The sequence below is a fragment of the Bos grunniens genome, chromosome 1, assembly GCF_055505025.1.
Source record: "Bos grunniens cultivar Pamir isolate PY7600 chromosome 1, Bosgru_T2T1.0, whole genome shotgun sequence".
NCBI lineage: Eukaryota > Metazoa > Chordata > Mammalia > Artiodactyla > Bovidae > Bos > Bos grunniens.
Window position 1 is genome coordinate 24,609,856 of NC_141165.1, and position 23,494 is coordinate 24,633,349.

The following is a 23,494-nucleotide window of genomic DNA, read 5'->3' on the forward strand; positions in this document are numbered from 1 at the left end:
CAAGTAATAAGTGGAGAAGGAAAATGGGGTTAGAGAAATCATTTGACGGTTATTGTGGCAGTAATTTGGGTTCCCTGGGGGCTCAGAGGTAAAGAATCTGCTTGCCAGTGCTGGAGGTGTGGGTTTAATCCCTGAGTTGGGAAGATCTCCTGGAGAAGGGAATGGTAACCCACTCCAGCAGCCTCACCTGGGAAATCCTATGGGCAGAAGAGCCTGGTGGGCTACAGTCCATGGGATTGCATAGAGTCGGACACGACTGAAGTGACTGAGCACTCATCCATGAATGTTAAGTAAACCTCTTGAGTAAAAACTTGATGAAGAATAGGATTTTTACATAAGTTCAAAATACTTCCCCACAAAATACTAATTACAAGTGGAAAAATAGTGACTTTACAGGAGAGAAACCTGGCATATCTCACCACTATTAATGGGCAAATTGACTGTGCGTGCCTTTTGATGTGATGCACTTGAGAGGGTCACTTCTGTGATATTCTGCCAAAAATGCTTAGGCTGAAATTAAACATGAACAAACATGAAACCCAAATAACCAAATAACCGACCTGTAGTCTTCAAAGATGTTATGAACATGAAAGACAAAAATAGAGGGGAAAAATTTAAAGGAAAAATTTAGGGTAAAGAGACATTACCACTAAAAGTACCAGGTGACCAGACTTTTGTTGCTGTAAGAGGTGTTATTGGAATCACTGGCAAAATGTGAATAAGATTATATAATAGATGATAATCTATTAATATTAGCATCCTTATTTTGACAATGTCATTAAAGTTACATAGGAGACTCTCCTATTTTTAGGAGATAGACAACTTAGGTACTTAGAGGTAAAGAAGCAGCATGTCTGTAGTTCTCAAAATTCAGAAAAAAAGATTGCTTGAATATATATACATAGTAGTAAATACATATACACACTTATATGCTTGAGAGACTAGGAGAAGAGTAAGGTAGCTAGATAGGGAGAGGGAATGATAAAGCTTATTTGGTAAAACGTTAATAACGGGGAATCCGGGTGAAGAATATTTAAATTTTTTGTACTATTCTGGAAATTGTTATGTAAGTTTGAAATTATTTCAAAATAAGGTAAAAAAATGTATTAAATATGCCAAGTTAAATAGAACCTTTAAAAAGAAGGGCGCACTCACTGATTTGTCTTCCCCCAGCCGTGCACAAGGAAGAGGCACCGCCCTTGCCTGCTGTCCTGCTCCCAGGGAGAACCTGTGCTGGGGAGCGGCTGTCCTGCCTGGAAACTTGCAAATATCTGACTTTCTGTAATGTGGTTATATCTTGTTTATCATTTTGAGCTCAGGAGTGAATTTATCCCTGCAGGTTGTGGATGAGCGAGAATTTTTTGAGATCATGCCCAATTATGCCAAGAACATCATTGTTGGTTTTGCAAGAATGAACGGGAGGACTGTTGGAATTGTTGGCAACCAACCGAAGGTGGCTTCAGGTAGGAGGGAAATGCTCTAGACACAGACCTAAATCGGGGTGGGGAGCGGATGGGGGCCAGGGCTGCCTGCGCTCGCAGTGCCTGTCTTCTGCCTTTTCCTCAGTCAAGGCCTTCTATGGCCAGAGAAACTCAAATAGATGTTGCAGAAGCTCCTTTCTCTCTTAATTTCTCAAAATTAACATACGCATCTGAAAATGCTTCTTTCATGCTTCTCTAGTTTTTTAAGTGTTTATGGATTACTTTTTAACTTTTAAGCTCTTTGCTTCTTCAGAGGTCTGCCTTCTGTCCATCTGGTTATGCTATGACTAACTTACTGAACTCTGAGCTCCATGAGGCCAGGGGTGTTGGTGTCTTATTCATAGTTTTATTGCTAGTGCCTTCAGGGGTGCCAGGAACAGAGTTATATGTAACAAGTGAACAGCATCCTGCTGTGCACAGTTTTCTGGTGAGATGGCCACACTTGAATCCCAATCAGGTGATGGGGACTATTCCATGCTCATGCTCAGGGTGGGCCTGGGGACTCTGCTTACCACTTCCCTCCTTACTCTCTTCCTTCTTAGGTTTCCTTTGCATCCCTGTGTGGGATGCATACACCTTCCCTTTTTGACCCAGTCTCATCTTTTGTTTCTGCCATGGCAATTTCTCCTTGTCTTTAGAAGAGGCTTTGTAAAAATGTGTTTTATTGTGGTACAATATATTAACATTAAATTTGCCATTTTAACCATTTTTTGTGTTAGTGAACTATGGTTAATTTACAATATTGTGTTAGTTTCAGGTGTACACCAAAGTGATTCAGTTTTTATATACGTGTGTGTGTGTGTGTGATATGTCAGTTCAGTTCAGTTGTTCAGTCATGTCTGACTCTTTGTGACCCCATGGACTGCAGCACACCAAGCTTCCCTGTCCATTGCCAACTCCTGGAGCTTACTCAAACTCATGTCCATCTAGTCGGTGATGCTGTCCAGCCATCTCATCCTCTGTTGTCCCCTTCTCCTCCCACCTCCAATCTTTCCCAGCATTAGGGTCTTTTCAAATGAGTCAGTTCTTCGCATCAGGTGGCCAAAGTATTGGAGTTTCAGCTTCAGCATCCGTCTTTCCAATGAATATTCAGGTCTGATTTCCTTTAGGATGGACTGGTTTGATCTCCTTGCAGTCCAAGGGACTCTCAAGAGTCTTCTCCAACACCACAGTTCAAAAGCATCAATTTTTTGACACTCAGCTTTCTTTATAGTCCAACTCTCACATCCATACATGACTACTGGAAAAATCATAGCTTTGACTAGATAGACCTTTGTTGGCAAAGTAACATCTCTGCTTTTTAATATGTTGTTCAGATTGGTCATATTTTTTCTCCCAAGGAGCAAGCATCTTTTAATTTCATGGTTGCGATCACCATCTTCAGTGATTTTGGAGCCCAAGAAAATAGTCTGTCACTGTTTCCATTATTTCCCCATCTATTTGGCATGAAGTGATGGGACTGGATGCTATGATCTTCGTTTTCTGAGTGTTGAGCTTTAAGCCAAGTTTTTCACTCTCCACTTTCACTTTCATCAAGAGGCTCTTTAGTTCTTCACTTTCTGCCATAAGGGTGGAGTCATCTGCGTATCTGAGGTTATTGACATTTCTTCTGGCAGTCTTGATTCCAGCTTGTGCTTCATCCAGCCCAGCATTTCATATGATGTACTCTGCATATAAGTTAAATAAGCAGGGTGACAATATACAGCCTTGACGTACTCCTTTTCCTATTTGGAACCAGTTTGTTGTTCCATGTCCAGTTCTCACTGTTGCTTCTTGACCTGCATACAGATTTCTCAAGAGGCAAGTCAGGTGGTCTGGTATTCCCATTTCTTGAAGAACTTTCCACAGTTTGTTGTGATCTACACAGTCTAAGGCTTTGGGGTAGTCAGTAAAGCAGAAATAGATGTTTTTCTGGAACTCTCTTGCTTTTTCCATAATCTAGCAGATGTTGGCAATTTGATCTCTGGTTCCTGTGCCTTTTCTAAATCCAGCTGGAACATTTGGAAGTTCATGGTTCACATACTGTTGAAGACTGGGTTGGAGAATTTTGAGCATTACTTTGCTAGCGTGTGAGGTGAGTGCAATTGTGTGGTAGTTTGAACATTCTTTGCATTGCCTTTCTTTGGGATTGGAATGAAAACTGACCTTTTCCAGTCCTGTGGCCACTGCTGAGTTTTCCAAATTTGGTGACATATTGAGTGCAACACTTTCACAGCATCATCTTTTAGGATTTGAAATAGCTCAACTGGAATTCCATCACCTCCACTATCTTTGTTCATAGTAATACTTCCTAAGGCTCACTTCAGTTCACATTCCAGGATGCCTGGCTCTAGGTGAGTGATCGTACCATCATGATTATCTGGGTCATGAAGATCTTTTTGTATAGTTCTTCTGTGTATTCTTGCCACCTCTTCTTGATATCTTCTGCTTCTGTTAGGTCTCTACCATTTTTGTCCTTTATTGAGCCCATCTTTGCATGAAATGTTCCCTTGGTATCTCTAGTTTTCTTGAAGAGATCTCTAGTCTTTCCCATTCTGTTGTTTTCCTCTGTTTCTTTGCATTGATCGCTGAGGAAGGCTTTCCTGTCTCTCCTTGCTCTTCTTTGAAACTGTGCGTTCAAGTGGGTATGTCTTTGCTTTTCTCCTTTGCCTTTCATTTCTCTTTTTTTCTCACTGTTTGTAAGGCCTCCTCAAACAACCATTTTGCCTTTTTGCATTTCTTTTTCTTGGGGATGGTCTTGATTGCTACCTCTTGTACCATGTCACGAACCTCTGTCCATAGTTCTTCAGGAACTCTGTCTATCAGATCTAATCCCTTGAATCTATTGTCACTTCCACTGTATAATCATAAGGGATTTGATTTAGGTCATACCTGAATGGTCTAGTGATTTTCCCTACTTTCTTCAATTTAAGTCTGAATGGCAATAACGAGTTCATGATGTGAGACAGTCAGCTCCTGGTCTTGTTTTTGCTGACTGTATAGAGCTTCTCCATCTTTGGCTGCAAAGAATATAATCAGTCTGATTTCGGTATTGACTATCCAGTGATGTCTAGATGGTTATAGGTTATTATAAGATATTGAATGTAATTCTTTGTGCTGTACAGTAAATTCTTGTTCTTTATCTTTTTTATATATGATAGGGCATGTGTACACTTGTTCTTTAGTCACTAGATTGTGTCTGTCTCTTTTGACAGACAATGACCCTGTAGACTGTATCCCTCCAGGCTTCTCTGTCCATGGGATTTCCCAGGCAAGAATACTGGAGTGGGCTGCCATTTCCTTTTCCAGGGGATTTTCGAAACCCAGGGACTGAACCTGCATCCTATGCATTGGCAGGCAAATTCTTTGCTACTGAGCCACCAGGGAAGCCTTATACTACATTTTATTTAATCATTCTTCTGTTGATGGACACTTGGGTTGTTTTTACCTTTTCAGTATTGTGAATAATGTCACAGTGAGCCCTGGCATTTTAAGTATTTGTTTGAAACCCCATTTTCAGTTCTTTGCATATATACCTATATTTTTACATGTAGTATGAGTTAGGGGTTCACTTTATTCTTTTTTTAAAAAATTAATTTATTGATTTTAATTGGAGGCTAATTACAGTATTGTGGTGGTTTCTGCCATACATAGACATGAATTAGCCACGGGTGCACATGTGTTTCCCATCCAGATCCCCCTTCCCACCTCCCTCCCCATCCCATCCTCCAGGGTCATCCCAGTGCACCAGCCCTGAGCACCCAGTGTCATGCATCAAACATGGACCAGGATCCACTTTACATATGATAATATACATGCTTCAGTGCTATCCTCTCAAATCATCCCACCCTCACCTTCTCCCACAGAGTCTGAAAGACTGTTCTTTACATCTGTGTCTCTTTTGCTGTCTGGTATATAGGGTCATCCTTACCATCTTTCTAAATTCCATATATATGCGTTAGTATACTAGATTGATGTTTTTCTTTCTGACTTACTTCACTCTGTATAATAGGCTCCAGTTTCATCCGCCTCATTAGAACTGATTCAAATGCATTCTTTTTAATGGCTGAGTAATATTCCATCGTGTATATATACCACAGCTTTCTTATCCATTCGTCTGACAATGGACATCTAGGTTGCTTCCATGTCCTGGCTATTGTAAACAGTGCTGCAATGAACATTGGGGTACACGTGTCTCTTTCCCTTCTGGTTTCCTCAGTGTGTATGCCCAGCAGTGGGATTGCTGGATCATAAGGCAGTTCTATTTCCAGTTTTTTAAGGAATCTCCACACTGTTCTCCATAGTGGCTGTACTAGTTTGCATTCTCACCAAAAGTGTAAGAGGGTTTCTTTTTCTCCACACCCTCTCCAGCATTTATTGTTGTAGACTTTTTGATAGCAGCCATTCTGACTGGTGTGAGATGGTACCTCATTGTGATTTTGATTTGCATTTCTCTGATAATGAGTGATGTTGAGCATCTTTTCATGTGTTTGTGTTTGTTAGCCATCTGTATGTCTTCTTTGGAGAAATGTCTGTTTAGTTCTTTGGCCCATTTTTTGATTGGGTCGTTTATTTTTCTGGAATTGAGCTGTAGGAGCTGCTCGTGTATTTTTGAGATTAATTGTCAGTTGCTTCATTTGCTATTATTTTCTCCCATTCTGAAGGCTGTCTTTCACTTTGCTTATAGGTTTCTTTGTTGTGCAAAAGCTTTTAATTTTAATTAGGTCCCATTTGTTTATTTTTGCTTTTATTTCCATTACTCTGGAGGTGGGTCATAGAGGATCCTGCTGTGATTTATGTCAGAGAGTGTTTTGCCCATGTTTTCCTCTAGGAGTTTTATAGTTTCTGGTCTTATATTTAGATCTTTAATCCATTTTGAGTTTATTTTTGTGTATGGTGTTAGAAAGTGTCCTAGTTTCATTCTTTTACAAGTGGTTGACCAGTTTTCCCAGCACCACTTGTCTTTTTTCTCCATTGTATATTCTTGCCTCCTTTGTCAAAGATAAGGTGTCCACAGGTGCATGGATTTATCTCTGGGCTTTCTATTTTGTTCCATTGATCTATATTTCTGTCTTTGTGCCAGCACCATACTGTCTCGATGACTGTAGCTTTGTAGTGTAGCCTTAAGTCAGGCAGGCTAGTTCCTCCAGTTCCATTCTTCTTTCTTAAGATTGCTTTGGCTATTCAAGGTTTTTTGTATTTCCATACAAATTGTGAAATTATTTGTTCTAGTTCTCTGAAAAATACTGTTGGTAGCTTGATAGGGATTGCATTGAATCTACAGATTGCTTTGGGTAGTATATTGATTTTCTGATCCATGAACATGGTATATTTCTCCATCTATTAGTGTCCTCTTTGATTTCTTTCTTCACTGTTTTATAGTTTCCTATATATAGGTCTTTTGTTTCTTTAGGTAGATATATTCCTAAGTATTTTATTCTTTTCATTGTAATGGTGAATGGAATTGTTTCCTTAATTTCTCTTTCTGTTTTCTCATTGTTAGTGTATAGGAATGCAAGGGATTTCTGTGTGTGAATTTTATATCCTGCAACTTTACTATATTCATTGATTAGCTCTAGTAATTTTCTGGTGGAGTCTTTAGGGTTTTCTATGTAGAGGATCATGTCATCTGCAAACAGTGTGAGTTTTATTTCTTCTTTTCCAATCTGGATTCCTTTTATTTCTTTTTCTTCTCTGATTGCTGTGGCTAAAACTTCCAAAACTATGTTGAATAGTAGTGGTGAGAGTGGGCACCCTTGTCTTGTTCCTGACTTTAGGGGAAATGCTTTCAGTTTTTCACCATTGAGGATAATGTTTGATGTTGGTTTATCACATATGGCTTTTATTATGTTGAGGTATGTTCCTTCTATTCCTGCTTTCTCGGGGGATCTTTATCATAAATGGATGGTGAGTTGTCAAAGGCTTTCTCTGCATCTATTGAGATAATCATATGATTTTTATCATTCAACTTGTTAATGTGGTATATCACATTGATTTGCGGATATTAAAGAATGCTTGCATCCTCGGGGTAAAGCCCACTTGGTCATGATGTATGATTTTTTTAATATGTTGTTGGATTCTGTTTGCTAGAATATAGTTAAGGATTTTTGCATCTATGTTCATCAGTGATATTGGCCTGTATGTTTTCTTTTTTTGTGACATCTTTGTCTGGTTTTGGTATTTGGGTGATGGTGGCCTCATAGAGGAGAAGGCAATGGCACCCCACTCCAGTACTCTTGCCTAGAAAATCCCAAGGACAGAGGAGCCTGGTAGGCTGCGGTCCATGGGGTCGCTAAGAGTCAGACATGACTGAGCAACTTCACTTTCACTTTTCACTTTCACGCACTGGAGAAGAACACTCCAGTGTTCTTGCCTGGAGAATCCCAGGGACGGGGGAGCCTGGTGGGCTGCCATCAATGGGGTTGCACAGAGTCAGACACGACTGCAGCGACTTAGCAGCAGCAGCAGCAGCAGGCCTCATAGAATGAGTTTGGAAGTTTTCCTTTCTCTGAAATTTTCTGGAAGAGTTTGAGTAGGATAGGTGTTAGCTCTTCTCTAAAGTTTTAGTAGAATTCAACTGTGAAGCCGTCTGGTCCTGGGCTTTTGTTTCCTGTAAGATTTCTGACTACAGTTTCGATTTCCGTGCTTGTGATGTGTCTGTTAAGATTTTCTATTTCTTCCTGATTCAGTTTTGGAAAGTTATACTTTCCTAAGAATTTGTCCATTTCTTCCAAGTTGTCCATTTTATTGGCATATAGTTGCTGATAGTAGTCTCTCATGAGACTTTGTATTTCTGTGTTGTCTGTTGTGATTTCTCCATTTTCATTTCTAATTTTGTTGATTTGATTCTTCTCCCTTTTTTTATTGATGAGTCTGGCTAATGGTTTGTCTATTTTATTTATCTTCTCAAAGAACCAGCTTTTAGCTTTGTTGATTTTTGCTATGGTCTCCTTTGTTTCTTTTTCATTTATTTCTGCCCTAATTTTTATGATTTCTTTCCTTCTACTAACCCTGGGGTTCTTCATTTCTTCCTTTTCTAGTTGCTTTAGGTGTAGAGTTAGGTTATTTATTTGACTTTTCTCTTGTTTCTTGAAGTAAGCTTGTATTGCTATGAACTTTCCCCTGAGCACTGCTTTTACTGATTCCCATAGGTTTTGGGTTGTTGTGTTTTCATTTTCATTCGTTTCTATGCATATTTTGATTTCTTTTTTGATTTCTTCTGTGATTTGCTGGTTATTCAGAAATGTGTTGTTTAGCCTCCATGTGTTTGTATTTTTAATAGTTTTTTTCCTGTAGTTGACATCTGATCTTACCGCATTGTGATCAGAAAAGATGCTTGGAATGATTTCCGTTTTTTTGAATTTACCAAGGCAAGATTTATGGCCCAGGATGTGATCTATCCTGGAGAAGGTTCTGTGTGCACTTGAGAAAAAGGTGAAATCCATTGTTTTGGGGTGAAATGGCCTATTGATACCAATTATGTCTAAGTGGTCTATTCTACCATTTGAAGTTTGTGTTTCCTTGCTAATTTTCTGTTTAGTTGATCTATCCATAGGTGTGAGTGGGGTATTAAAGTCTCCCACTATTATTATGTTACTGTTAATTTCCCCTTTCATACTTCTTAGCATTTGCCTTACATATTGAGGTGCTCATATGTTGGGTGCATATATATTTATAATTGTTATATCTTCTTGGATTGACCCTTTGATCATTATGTAGTGTCCTTCTTTGTCTTGTTCCATGGGCTTTATTTCACAGTCTATTTTATCTGATATGAGTATTGCTACTCCTGCTTCTTTTGGTCTCCATTTGTGTGAAATATCTTTTTCCAGCCCTTAACTTTCAGTCTGTATGTGTCCCTTGTTTTGAGGTGGATTTCTTGTAGACAGCATATATAGGGGTCTTGTTTTTCCATTCAGCCAGTTTTTGTCTTTTGGTTGGGGCATTCAACCCATTTACATTTAAGGTAATTATTGATAAGTATGATCCCATTGCCATTTACTTTATTGTTTTGGGTTTGAGTTTATAAACCTTTTCTGCATTTCCTGGGTAGAGAACATTCTTTAGCATTTGCTGAAGAGCTGGTTTGGTGGTGCTGAATTCTCTCAGGTTTTGCTTGTCTGTAAAGCTTTTGATTTTTCCTTCATATTTGAATGAGGTCCTTGCTGGGTATAGTAATCTGGATTGTAGGTTTTTCACTTTGATCACTTTAAGTATGTCCTGCCATTCACTTCTGGCCTGAAGAGTTTCTATTGAAAGATCAGCTGTTATCCTTATGGGAATCCCCTTGTGTGTTATTTGTTGTTTTTCCCTGCTGGTTTTAATATTTGTTCTTTGTGTTTGACCTTCATTAATTTGATTAATATGTGTCTTGGGGTGTTTCGCCTTGGATTTATCCTGTTTGGGACTCTGGGTTTCTTGGACTTGGGTGGCTATTTCCTTCCCCATTTTAGGGAAGTTTTCAACTATTATCTCCTCAAGTATTTTCTTGGCCTTTCTTTTTGTCTTCTTCTTCTTGGACTCCTATGATTTGAATGTTGGGTGTTTTACATTGTCCCAGAGGTCTCTGAGGTTGACCTCATTTCTTTTAATTCTTTTTAATTTTTTCCTGTTTCATTTATTTCCACCATTCTATCTTCCACCTCACTTATCCTATCTTCTGCCTCAGTTATTCTACTGTTGGTTCCCTCCAGAGTGTTTTCGATCTCAGTTATTGCATTATTCATTATTGATTGACTTTTTTATTTCTTCTAGGTCCTTGTTAAACATTTCTTGCATCTTCTCAATCCTTGTCTCCAGACTATCTGTAACTCCATTTTTTTTTTTCAAGATTTTGGATCATTCTTACTATCATTATTCTGAATTCTTTTTCAGGTAGACTCCCTGTCTCCTCCTCCTTTGTTTAGTTTGGTGGGCATTTATCATGTTCCTTTACCTATTGAATATCTCTCTGCCTTTTTATCTTGTTTAGATTGCTGTGTTTGGGGTGGTCTTTCTGTAAGTTTGTGGTTCCTGTTTATTGTGGAGGTTCCTCCCTATAGGTGGGGTTGGATGTGTGGCTTGTCAAGGTTTACTGATTAGGGAAGCTTGCCTCAGTGTTCTGGTGGGTGGAGCTGGATCTCTTCCCTCTGGAGTGTAATGAAGTATCCAGTTCTGAGTTTTGAGGTGTCTGTGGGTTTGGTGTGACTTTGGGCAGCCTGTATATTAATGCTCAGGGCTATGTTCCTTCATTGCTGGAGAATTAGCATGATATGTCTTGCTCTGGAAGTTGTTGGCTCTTGCATGGAGCTTGGTTTCAGTGTAGGTATGGAGGTTTTTGGATGAGCTCTAGTTGATTAATGTTCCCTAGAGTCAGGAGTTTTCTGGTGTTCTCAAGTTTTGGATTTAAGCCTCCTGCCTCTTGTTTTCAGTCTTATTCTTACAGTAGCCTCAAGACTTCTCCATCCATACCACACCGATGATAAAACATCTAGGTTAATGCAGAAAAGATTCTCCACAATGAGGGACACCCAGAAAGGTTCACAGAGTTACATGGAGAAGAGAAGAGGGAGGAGGGAGATAGAGGTGACCAGGAGATGAAAAGGGGGAATCAAAAGGGGAGAGACCAAGCTAGTAATCAGTTCCCTATATGTTCTCCACAGCCCGGAATACCCAAAGAGATTCACAGAGTTGGGTAGAAATGAGAAGGGTAGGGAGGAGATAGAGGTGACCTTGGGGAGAAAAAAGAGAGTCAAAAGGGGGAGAGGGCAATCAAGCCAGTAATCACACTCGTAAGTTAAAATGGGTACTGAAGATTGGATTCTTAAAGGTACAAAATTGATAACAAATACCAAAAAACAAAGATAAAAAATCTGGAGTAGAGATTAGACTCTCAAAAATACAATATTAAAAAAACAAAATCAGAAAAATTATAAAAAATATGTATGAAATTTGCTTTAAAAATAGGGTTTTTTTTTTTTTGCAAGGTAATAGTAGGTTATAAAAATGAAAATTAATGGAGTACTAAAGGAATTAAAATTTAAAATTTTAAAAAATTTAAAAAGTGATAATAGTAAAATATATCTAGGAATTTCTCTGGAGCTGTTGTAGGCAGTGTGGGGTCAGTTCAGTTTCAGATAGTTCCTTGTTCCAGCTTATACTTCTTCTCGAGGTCTGTAGGCACCTTCCAACGTTGGTCCGAATTACAGGATTTTCATCTGTGGCACCTGTCACTTCCAAAGTGGTTCCATCTGTTTATTTTGGTTTCTTCTGTTTGCAAGTCTCTTCAGTGTCTAATTTCCACCCTGACACAAGGGGGCAGAGGTGATTACTAATTTAGGCTCACTTGTTCAGTTGTGCTGTGGGAAGGGAGGAACACTGCAAACAAATATCACTGGTGTGTGTGGGTAGTGCTCGCTGTGTCTGGGTCACACTGGGTTTGCCCCGACTCACAGCGTGTGTGCTTTCCTGGTCTACCCCACTCAGGCTCCAGGTTGCTCTGCAGGGGAACTATCTAAAGCGGGCCTTGGATTGCGTGCACTTCCCAGGTTTAAGCTGCTCAGATTCAGATTCTCGAGTACTCCACAAAGGCACAGACTCAGTTGGGCCTGCGTTTTGTGCCCTTCCCAGGTCCGAGCAGCTCAGGCAACCAGGTGCTTGGCGAGCGCGCTCTCCCCAGGTGGGGCGGTGCATCTTATAACCTCCCTGGTCCCAGCCAGTTGGTTTCCTATGTGCGCAGTGGGAGCACCATCTCAGGTGTGCCGTGTCTCCTCTGGGGAGCTGATCTCTGGCTGTGACCCTCCTGGTGGATGTCAACTGTCCACGATCCCAGGAAGACTTGGTTAGCAACTGGGGGCCTGCTCACAGTTTGGTGGAGGATGCCGTCTGTGGGGCAGAGATTGCCCCTCTCCCTCCAGCTCTGGTTGTTGCCCGCCTGCCTCTCTGCCTCCGGCAGGGGATGGGCCAGTCCGCAGCCAGCTAGCTCTCCTCTGGTATTCGCTCAGTCCTTTGTTCTGTGAGTGGGCCTGGCAGTGCCTTAGGTTAGAGCTTTTCATGGGAAACTTCTCTCTTTCTCTCTCTCTCTCTTTTTTTTTTTTCTCTTTAGCTATCCCACAGTTTGGGTTGCTGTCTCAGTTTAGCTCCCTCAGATTGTCCTCAGGGCATTCAGGCCCAGTCCTTGCCCTAAGCAATGCAGCCTGCGCCTCCTTGTTCAGTCCCTGCTCGCTGGTGGCAGATGCAAGCATGGCGGATGCAAGCTTCTGGGCTACTTTTCTGCTGGGAGTTGCAGTTAGGTTGTACTCTGTGGATTTTATTCATTTATTTTTTCCTCCCAGTTTTGTTGGCCTCTGAGATTCCAAAACTCCCCACAGACCCGCCGGTGAGAGGGTTTCCTGGTGTTTGGAAACTTCTTCTCTTTCACGACTCCCTCCCTGGGACGGGTCTCCATGCCTAACTCTTTTGTCTCTCTTTTTATCTTTTATATTTTGCTCTACCTCCTTTTGAAGACAGTGGCCTGCCTTTCTGGGTGCCTGGTGTCCTCTGCCAGCGTTCAGAAGTTGTTTTGTGGAATTTTCTCAGTGTTCAGATGATCTTTCAATGAATTTGTGGGGGAGAAGGTGGTCTCCCCATCCGATTCTTCTGCCGTCTTAGGACTGCCCCCCCCACTTTATTCTTTTGCATGTAGAAACTTAGTTATCCCAGCATCATTTGCCGAAGAGACTATTCTTTTCCTATTGAATGGACTTGGCATTTTTGTCAGAAATCAATGGTCTTGGCATTTTTGTCAGAAATCAATGGTCTAGAGATGTATACATTTATTTCTGGCTTTTCAATACCATTCCTTTCATCTACATGTCTGTCCATATGCTGGTATTACATTGTTCTGATTACTGTAGGTTTGTAGTAAGTTTTAATAGTGGGAAGTGTGAGTCTTCTTGTGCTGTTCTTTTTCAAGATTATTTTGTAGCGCCCTTGCAGTTCCATATGAATTTGACTATTGATTGGCCTTTATACTGTTGCGAAAAAGGATGTTGGAAGTTTCATGGTGATTGCAGTGAGTCTATTGATCACTTCGTGTAGTATTGACATTTTAACTATGTAAAGTCTGACCCATGAACACAGGATGTCTTTCCATTTATTTTGGTCTTCTTTTATTTCTTCAGCAGTATTTTGTAGTTTTCACTGCATAAGTCTTTAAGTAACCTCTTGGTCAAATTTACTCCTCACTGTTTTATTCTTTTAGATGCTATTGTAAATGGAATTCCTTTTTCAGTTTCCCTTTCAAATTGTTCATTATTGGCGTATAGAAAGCCAAGTATGCACCTGCTTTTGGTTTGCTGATCTTATAACCTGCAACTTTGCTGAAATTAGTAGCTTGAATAGCTTTCTTGTAAATTCTCTGGAATTTTCTATACATAGGATCATATTTATCCAAATAAAAGTAATTTTACTTCTTCCTCTCCAACTTGGATTCCTTTTCATTATTAACTGCTCTGGCTGGAACTTCCAGCACAGTGTTGAGTAGCAGTGGTACTAGTGTGCATCTTTGTCTTGTTCCTGATCCTAGGGTGAGAATTTTGTGTTTCATTATTCATTATAGGATGTTAGCTGTAGGTTTTTGTACATGGTCATGATGTTGGGGAAATTTCCTTCTGTTTGTAGTTTTCTGAGTGTTTTTCATGAAAGGTGATAGATTTTGCCAAATGCCTTTTCTGTGTCAATTGAGATGACCATGTAGCTTTTGTCCTTTGTTGTATTAATGTGGTATATCATACGGATTGATATTTTTGTATATTGAACCACTTTGCATTTCTGTAGGTTTTAATAAATATATAATGATATGTATCTGCCATTTGCAGCACCATACTAAATGGTTTCACTTGCCCTAAAATTCCTCTGCCTATTCATCACTCCCTTAGCCATAACCCTGATAGCCTGATAACCACTGGCAGTCACTCATGCGTCTATTGTTTCTATAGTTTTCCAAAATTTTGCAAAATACTGTGTAGTTAGAATCACACAGTATGTAGATTTTTTGGATCAGCCCCGTTCCAACTTGTTATATGGGAGAAGCTGGCCTGATAAAGCTGTTTACTCTGTGGTTCAAGTTTCCTCCATGTCTTGTCATTGCTTAATATCTGATTTCTTTTTAGCGTTAATATTACATTGTCTGGTTATATTACAGTTCATTTTTCTATTAATCTACTGAAGAATGTCTTTGCTGCTTTTAAGTTTTGGCAGTTATGAATAAAGCTGCTAAAAATACATATGCAAGTTTTTATGTGGACATGCATAAGTTTTCACCTCATTGGGTAAATATGGAGGAACATGATTGCTGGCTCAAAAAAGTAAGAGTGTGTTTTGCTTGTAAGTAAATTTGTAAGTATGTTTAGTTTGCCAAAGTGTCTTCTAGAGTGGCTGTGCTAATTTGCATCCCTACCAGCTGTAAGAAGAGTTCTCTTGCTCCACATCTTTTTTCAGCATTTGGAGTCAGTGTTCTGAGTTTTGGCTGTTCTGATAGGTGTGTAGTGGTATCTCATTATAACTTGCATTTCCTCGATGACATATGATGTAGAACATATTTTCATATGCTTATTTGCCTTGTCTGTGTTGTCTTTGGTAAGGGATCTGTTCAGGTCTTTTGCCCATTGTTTTGATTGGGTTGTTATTGTTGAGTTTGTTTGACCTAAATATAGAGGTGAACTGAAACAAGATCAAGAAAATGAGTTTATTCAGGAATAGCAGAGGAACTGTAATTCAGGACAAGCAAACTGTAGCAAGTTACAGAGAGTCCATTGAGGGTTTGGGGCAGGTTGTATTTATGGACAAGGAATGTAAAGAGGGGAGAGTTCAGTTAAGAGTCAGTTAAATAAACAACAAATGGAGACCAGCCTTGAAAACTTCCTGAGCAGATAAAAATCAGTTTAGCCACAGAAACAAAACTCAGCCCCCTCTTTGAGTCCAACCTGACCTGGGTCATCTCCCGTTTTTTAAACTTCCCGAGTTTGATATGAGACAGCCCCTGGTCAACCCCCTGTCATCTGAGAAAATTTGGGCACTACTGGTGTTGAGTAAATCAGGCATTTTAGAGAAATCTGTTTTTTAAGTTTTGTCTCCCTGAGGACAAATGTATGAGATTCTCCATTTTATATCCTATTTTAGACTGAAATTCTTTCACAAGTTTTAAGAGTTCTTTGTATATGTTAGATAGCAGGCTTTTGTCAGATTGTGTGTTTTGTATTTTCTCCCAGTCTGTGATTGTCTTCTCATACTCTGGATAGTGTCTTTCACAGAGGAGAAATTTTAATTTTAAGTCCTGCATACCAATTATTTCTTTCATGGATCATGCCTTTGAAAGTAGAGTATCTAAAAAGTTAACTGCCATACCCAGGGTCACCTAAGTATTCTCCCATGTTGTCTTCTAGGAGTTTTATAGTTTTGTGTTTTACGTTTAGGTCTGTGAATCCATTTTGAGTTAATTTTTTATGAAAGGTATAAGGTTTGGGTCTACATCAGTTTTTTTGGATAGGGATGTCTGGTTGTTTCAGCATCATTTGTTAAAAAGACTGTCTTTCTTCCATTTTATTACCTTTGATCCTTTGTCAAAAATTACTTTATTATATTTATGTAAGTCTGTTTCTGGACTCTATTTTGTTCCATTGATTTATTTCACCAATACCATACCTCATTTATTTCACCAATACCATACCTCTTGATGATATTGAGTCTTTCTATCCATGAACATGGAATATCTCTTCACTTATTTAGCTTTTTGAGTTTTGTAATCTTTGTGAACTCTACATAAGAGTTTTGTAATCTTCCTCATATAGATCTTGTATTTGTTTTGTTAGATTTATGCCTATATATTTATTTCTGGCAGAGGGGTGTGTGCTAATGTAAATGGTGTTGTGTTGTTACTGATAGTTTCAAATTCATTGCTGGTATATAGAAAAGTGATTTACTTTAGTAAATTCACTTTGGATCCTACAACTTTGCTGTAATTATTAGTTTCAGCAGTATTTTTGTTCTATAGGATTTTCTACATAGACAATGGTGTCATCTGTAAACAAAGTTAGATTTCTTCCTTCCCAGTCTGTGTGGCTTCTATATATTTTCTTTTCTTGGTTTATTGTATTTGCTAGGACTTCCAGTACAGTTTTTACAAGGAGTGGTGAGAGGGCACATTCTTGCCTTTATACCTGATCTTAGTGGAAAAATGTCTAGGTTTTCATCATTACATATGATGTTGGCTCTGGGTTTTTGTGGATGTTCTTTATTAAGTTAAGAATATTTCCCCTTTTGTTGGGAGTTTTTAATCATGAGATGCTGGGTTTTGTGAATGCCTTTCTTCATCTATTGTTATGTTCATGTAGTTTTTCTTTAGATGTTGATGTAGTGGGATATGTGAATTGTTTTCCAGATAAATTATTTATTTGACTGTGCTGGGTCTTAGTTGTGGTACACGTGATCTTTGATCTTTGTTGCAGCATGAGGATCTTCAGTTGTGGCATAAGAGCTCTTAGTTGCAATATGTGAACTCTTAGTTGTAGCATGTGGGATCTAGTTCCCTGACCAGGAATCAAACCTAGTCCCCCTGGACTGGGAGCCTGGAGTCTTAGCCATTGGACCACCAGGGAAGTCTATTTTTCAGATGTTGAATCAGCCTCGCATACCTGGGATAAATCTCACCTGGAAGTAGTCTATAATTATTTTTGTCTGTTACTGAGTTTGATTTGTTAAATATTTTGTTGAGAATTCTTGCATTTATCTTTGTGAGAGACACTGGTCTGTAGTTTTCTTGTAATGTTGTTTCAGTATTAGGGTGATGATGGCCTCATAGAATGAGTTATGAAATATACTGTCTGATTGTATCTTCTAGAAGAGATCATAGAAAACTGGTGCAATTTCATTTTTAAAGGTTTTTTAGAATTCTCCACCAAAGAACCTTTTTGGAGTGCGTTTTTTGTTGTTGCTGTTTTGTTTTTTGACTACACCACATGACTTACACAATCTTAGGTTCCCTGACCAGGGGTTGAACACAGGCCCTGGCAATGAAAGTGTGGAGTTGTAACCACTGGACTGCCAGGGCATTCCCTGAATTTGTTTTTTAAATCATGTAAGAAATAAAAAGTGGTATTACAGTAATAATGCCAGAAATAATAACCAGAAATACAGTAATAATGACTTTCATATTTCCCTATGTAGTTATCTTTACTGGAGATCTTGATTTCTTTATATGGTTTTGTGATACCATCCACTATCTTTTTATTTCAACCTGGTGGGCTTGCTTTACCATTTCTTGTAGGGCAGGCATAGTGGTAACACACTCTTCAGCTTGTTTATCTAGAAATGTCTTAATTTGTCCCTCATTTTTGAAGGACAGCTTGCCAAGTATAGACTTCTTGGTTGAGCTTTTACTTTTTCAGCACTTTGTTTCTTAAATTTTTAATTGAAGTATATATTTTGTATAATGTGTTACAGTGTACAATATAGTAATTCACAATTTTTGAAGGTTATAATTAAAAAATATTTATAGTTGTACATATATTTATAGTTGTAAAATATTGACTGTGTTCACTATGTTATGTAATGTACCCTGTAGCTTACTTTATACCTTGTGCCTCTCACTCTCTTACCCCGATATTGCTCCTCCTGTCTTATTTCTCCCCATTGACAACCACTAGTTTGCTGTCTACATCCGTGTCTGATTCTTTTTGGTTGTATACACTAGTTTTTTATATTTTTTAGATTCCATATGTAAGTGATATCATACAGTATTTGTCTTTCTCTGGCTTATTTCGCTTAGTATAATGCCCTCCAAGTCCATCCATGTTGCCACAAATGGCAAAATTTCATTCTTTGCATGTCTGAGTAGTATTCCATTATATGTATGAGTGTTAGCCACTCAGTCATGTCTGACTCTTTGTGATCCAGTGGACTGTAGCTGACCAGGCTCCTCTGTCCATGTTATTCTCTAGGCAAGAATACTGCAGGAGTAGTCATTCCCATTTCCAGGTGATCTTCCTGACCCAAGCAGGAACCTGGGTCTCCCACATTGCAGGCAGATTCTTTACTGTATGAGCCACCAGGGAAGCCCATTATACGTATATACCATTTTTCCTCTATCTGTTCATCTGTTGATTGACACTTAGGTTGCTTACATATCTTGGCAATTATAAATAATGTTGCTATGAACATTGGAGTGCATGTATCTTTTTGAATTAGTGGTGGTTTTTTTTTTTTTTTTTGGATACATACCCAAGAGTGGAAATTACTAGAGCAGAAGCATTGAATAGACATTTTTCCAGAGAAGAAATGCAGATGGCAAACATGCACATTTAAAGACCCTCAACCTCGCTAATCGTCAGGGAAATGAAAAATTAAACCCACAATGAAATATCACCTCACACCTGTCAGAATCAGTCAGTTCAGTTTAATCGCTCAGTCGTGTCCGACTCTTTGCGACCCCATGAATTGCAGCACGCCAGGCCTCCCTGGCCATCACCAACTCCCGGAGTTCACTCAGACTCACGTCCATCGAGTCAGTGATGCCATCCAGCCATCTCATCCTCTGTCGTCCCCGTCTCCTCCTGCCCCCAGTCCCTCCCAGCATCAGAGTCTTTTCCAATGAGTCAACTCTTCACATGAGGTGGCCAAAGTACTGGAGTTTCAGCTTTAGCATCATTCCCTCCAAAGAAATCCCAGGGCTGATCTCCTTCAGAATGGACTGGTTGGATCTCCTTGCAGTCCAAGGGACTCTCAAGAGTCTTCTCCAACACCACAGTTCAAAAGCATCAATTCTTTGGTGCTCAGCTTTCTTCACAGTCCAACTCTCGCATCCATACATGACCACTGGAAAAACCATAGCCTTGACTAGACGGACCTTTGTTGGCAAAGTAATGCCTCTGCTTTTGAATATGCAGAGACTATCTAGGTTTGTCATAACTTTCCTTCCAAGGAGTAAGCGTCTTTTAATTTCCTGGCTGCAGATACCATCTACAGTGATTTTGGAGCCCCCAAAAATTAAAGTCTGACACTGTTTCCCCATCTATTTCCCTGTCAGAATAGCTATCATCAAAATTAACACAAATAAATGTTGGCAAAGATGTGTAGAAAAAGGAGCCCTTGTATACTATTAGTGGGAATGTATATTGGTACAGCCAGTATGCAAAACAGTATGGAGGGTTCTCAAAAACTAAAAAATAAAATTACCATTAAAAAAAATAGGGGGAGCAAAGACTGCCACCACATTCTGCCTAGCAGTCTTTCTGCTGCACACACTGGGGTATCCCTCCAGGACCTGGCTTCAGAGAGGGGAGAATCCTTTGATGAGTCTGTGGCTTGGAAGAGTTTCTTCACCTGACCACGCCAGGTACCTTGATCACAGACTTTCAGCCTCCAGCACAAGATCAAGCCCTGAGTCTTTAGAGTGGAAGCATTGACTCCAAGACCATGGACTACCAGAGAACTAACCCTAGGGAGTATCAAATAGTGTGACTCACTCAAAGGAAACCACTTGAATACAAGACCCAGCATCACCCAACAACCAGTAGCCCCCTGTGCAGGATGCCTCATCTAAACAACAAACAAAATAAAAATATCACTCAGCCTTGCCCATCAGAGGAAAAACAAACAAACAAATAAAAACTCAGCACGAATCCCACCTATACAAAGCTTACACAAACCACTGGTCCAAACTTAGGAGGGCAGAAACCAAAAGGAAGAAAGAATTCAACCTTGAAGCCTGGGAAAAGGAAACCTCAAACACAATAAGTTAAAAAAAGAAAAATGAAAAGGCAGAGGAATACTACACAAATGAAGGAACAGACTAGAAACGCAGAAGTCCAAATGAATGAAGAGGAAATAGGCAAACCACCTGAAAAAGAATTCAGAATAATAAAGATGATTAAAAGCCTTGAAAAACAAATAGAGAAAATGCAAGAATCAATTAACAAAGACCTAGAAGAATTAAAGAATAAATATACAGAGGCAGACAATACAATTACTGAAATTAAAAACACTTTAGAATAAATCAATAGCAGAATATCTGAAGTAGAAGAACAAATCAGTGAGCTGGAAGATAAAATGGTGGAAATAACTTCTGTATAGCAGAATAAAGTAAAAAAAAAAGAAAAGAACTGAGGATTGTATCAGAGACCTTTGGGACAATATCAGACACACCAACATTCAAATGATAGGGGTCCCAGAAGAAGAAGAGAAAAAGAAAGGGTATGGGAAAATTTTTGAAGACATTATCATTGAAAATTTCCCCAACAAGGAAAAGGCAATAGTTAATCAAGTCCAAGAGGTGCAAAGAGTCCCATACAGGATAAACCCAAGGAAAAACATGCCAAGACACATACTAATCAAGCTAACAAAGACTAAACACAAAGAAAGAATATTAAAAGCAGCAAGGGAGAAGCAGCAAGTAACACACAAGGGAAACCCTATACACTAAACAGCTCTTTCAGCAGAAATTCTGCAGGCCAGAATGGAGTGGCAGCATATATTTAAAGTACTGAAAGGAAAAAATCTACAACCAAGATTATTGTACCCTGCAAGGGTCTCATTCAAAATTGATGGAGAAATCAAAAGCTTTTTAGACAAGCAAAAATTAAGAGAATTCAGTATGACCAAACCAGCTTTACGACACATGTTAAAGGGACTTACATAGCCAAGAAATACAAGAGAAGAAAAAAAATCTACAAAAATCAACCCCAAATAATTAAGAAATGGCAATAGGAACATATATATCAGTAGTTACTTTAAATGTAAATGGATTAAATGCTTCAACCAAAAGACACAGACTGGCTAAATGGATACAAAAACAAGACCCATATATATGCTGTCTACAAGAAACCCACTTCAGACATAAAGACACATACAGACTGAAAGTGAGAGGATGGAAAAATATAGTCCATGCCAATAGGAAGGAAAAGAAAGCTGGAGTCAGTTCAGTTCAGTTGCTCAGTGATGTCCCACTCTTTGCGACCCCATGAATCGCAGCATGCCAGGTCTCCTATCCATCACCAACTCCCGGAGTTCACTCAGACTCACGTCCATTGAGTCGGTGATGCCATCGAGCCATCTCATCTTCTGTTGTCCCCTTCTCCTCCTGCCCCCAATCCCTCCCAGCATCAGAGTCTTTTCCAATGGGTCAACTCTTCACATGAGGTGGCCAAAGTACTGGAGTTTCAGCTTTAGTATCATTCCTTCCAATGAACACCCAGGATTGATCTCCTTTAGAATGGACTGGTTGGATCTCCTGCTGAAGTAGCAGTCCTCATATCCGACAAATAGACCTTAAAGTAAAGAATATTACAAGAGATAAGAAAGGACACTACATTATGAACTACATTATGATCAAGGGATCAATCCAAGAGGAAGACATAACAATTATAAATATTTATGCACCCAACACAGGAGCACCTCAATACATAAGACAAACACTAACAGACATAAAAGGAGAAATGGACAGTAACACAATAATAGTAGGAGACTTTAACACCCTACTCACACCAATGGACAGATCATCAAAACAGAAAATTAATAAGGAAATACAAGTCTTAAATGATACATTAGATGAGATGGATATCTGCAGGACATTCCATCCAAATGCAGAAGAATACACCTTCTTCTCAAATGCACATGGAACATTCTCCAGGATGGACCACATCTTGAATCACAAATCAAACCTCAGTAAATTTAAGAAAATTGAAATGGTATCAAGCATCTTCTCCGACCATAATGCTATGAGACTAGATATCAATTACAAGAGAAAAACTGTAAGAAATACAAGCACCTGGAGAGATTAAGCAACACGTTTGTAAATAATCAACAGGTTACTGAAGAAATCAAAAGGGAAATCAAAAAGTTTCTAGAAACAAATAACAATGAAAACACGACAACTCAAAACCTATGGGATGTACCAAAAGCAGTTCTAAGAGAGAAGTTTATAGCAATACAATCCTACCTCAAGAAACAAGAAAAACATTGAATAGACAACCGAACTTTACACCTAAAACAACTGGAAAAAGAAGAACAAAAAAATCCTCAAAATTAGTAGAAGGAAAGAAATCATAAAGATCCTAGCAGAAATAAATGAAAAAGAAACAATAGTAAAGATTAATAAAACTAAAAGCTCATTCTTTAAGATAAATAAAAGTGACAAACCTTTAGCCAGATTCATGAAGAAAAAAAGAGAGAAGAATCAAATCAACAGAATTAGAAAAAGGAGAGGTTCCAACAGACAGTGCAGAAATACAAAGGATTATAAGAGACTATTATGAACAACTATATGGGAATAAAATGGATAATCTGGAAGAAATGGACAGATTCTTAGAAAAGTTCAGTCCTCTGAGACTGAACCAGGAAGAAATAGAAATTATGAACAACCCAGTTACAAGCACTGAAATTGAAGCTGTGACCAAAAATCTCCCCTAAAACAAAAGCCCAGGACCAGATGGCTTCCTTCACAGGAGAATTCTATAGAACATTTAGATAAGAGCTAATGCCTATCCTTCCAAAATCTTTCAAAAAATCGCAGAGGAAGGAACACTTCCAAACTCACTCTATGAGGCCATCATTACCATGATACCAAAAACAAAGACAAGCCAAAAAAGAAAGCTACAGGCCAATATCACTGAAGAACATAGATGCAGAAATCCTCAACAGAATTTTAGCAAACAGAATTCAGCAACACATTGAAAAGCTCATAGACCATGATCAAGTTGGGTTTATTCCAGGAATGTAAAGATTCTTCAATATATGCCAATCGATCAAATTGATATGCCATATTAACAAATTGAGAGATAAAAACCATATGATAATCTCAATAGATGGAGAAAAGTCTTTGACAAAATTCAGCACCCATTTATGATTAAAACTCTTCAAAAAATGGGCATAGAAGGAACTTACCTCAACATAGTAGAGGCCAAATATGAGAAACCTGCAGCAAACATTATTCTCAATGGTGAACAACTGAAAGCAGTCCCCTTAAGAATAGAATAAGACAAGGGTGTCCACTTTCACTACTGTTATTCAACATAGTTCTGGAA

General features: G+C 38.9%; 1 protein-coding gene across 2 annotated transcripts in view; it reads left to right on the forward strand.

The window, feature by feature from the left end:
- Positions 1–23,494, forward strand: part of PCCB (propionyl-CoA carboxylase subunit beta) — a 95,927-nt gene that overhangs the window by 60,162 nt on the left and 12,271 nt on the right. For both annotated transcript variants that reach the window (XM_086355164.1, XM_086355192.1), the window contains exon 10: positions 1,340–1,463. In XM_086355164.1, the coding sequence (XP_086211290.1) occupies positions 1,340–1,463 (124 nt within the window). The remainder of the gene's footprint in view (positions 1–1,339; positions 1,464–23,494) is intronic.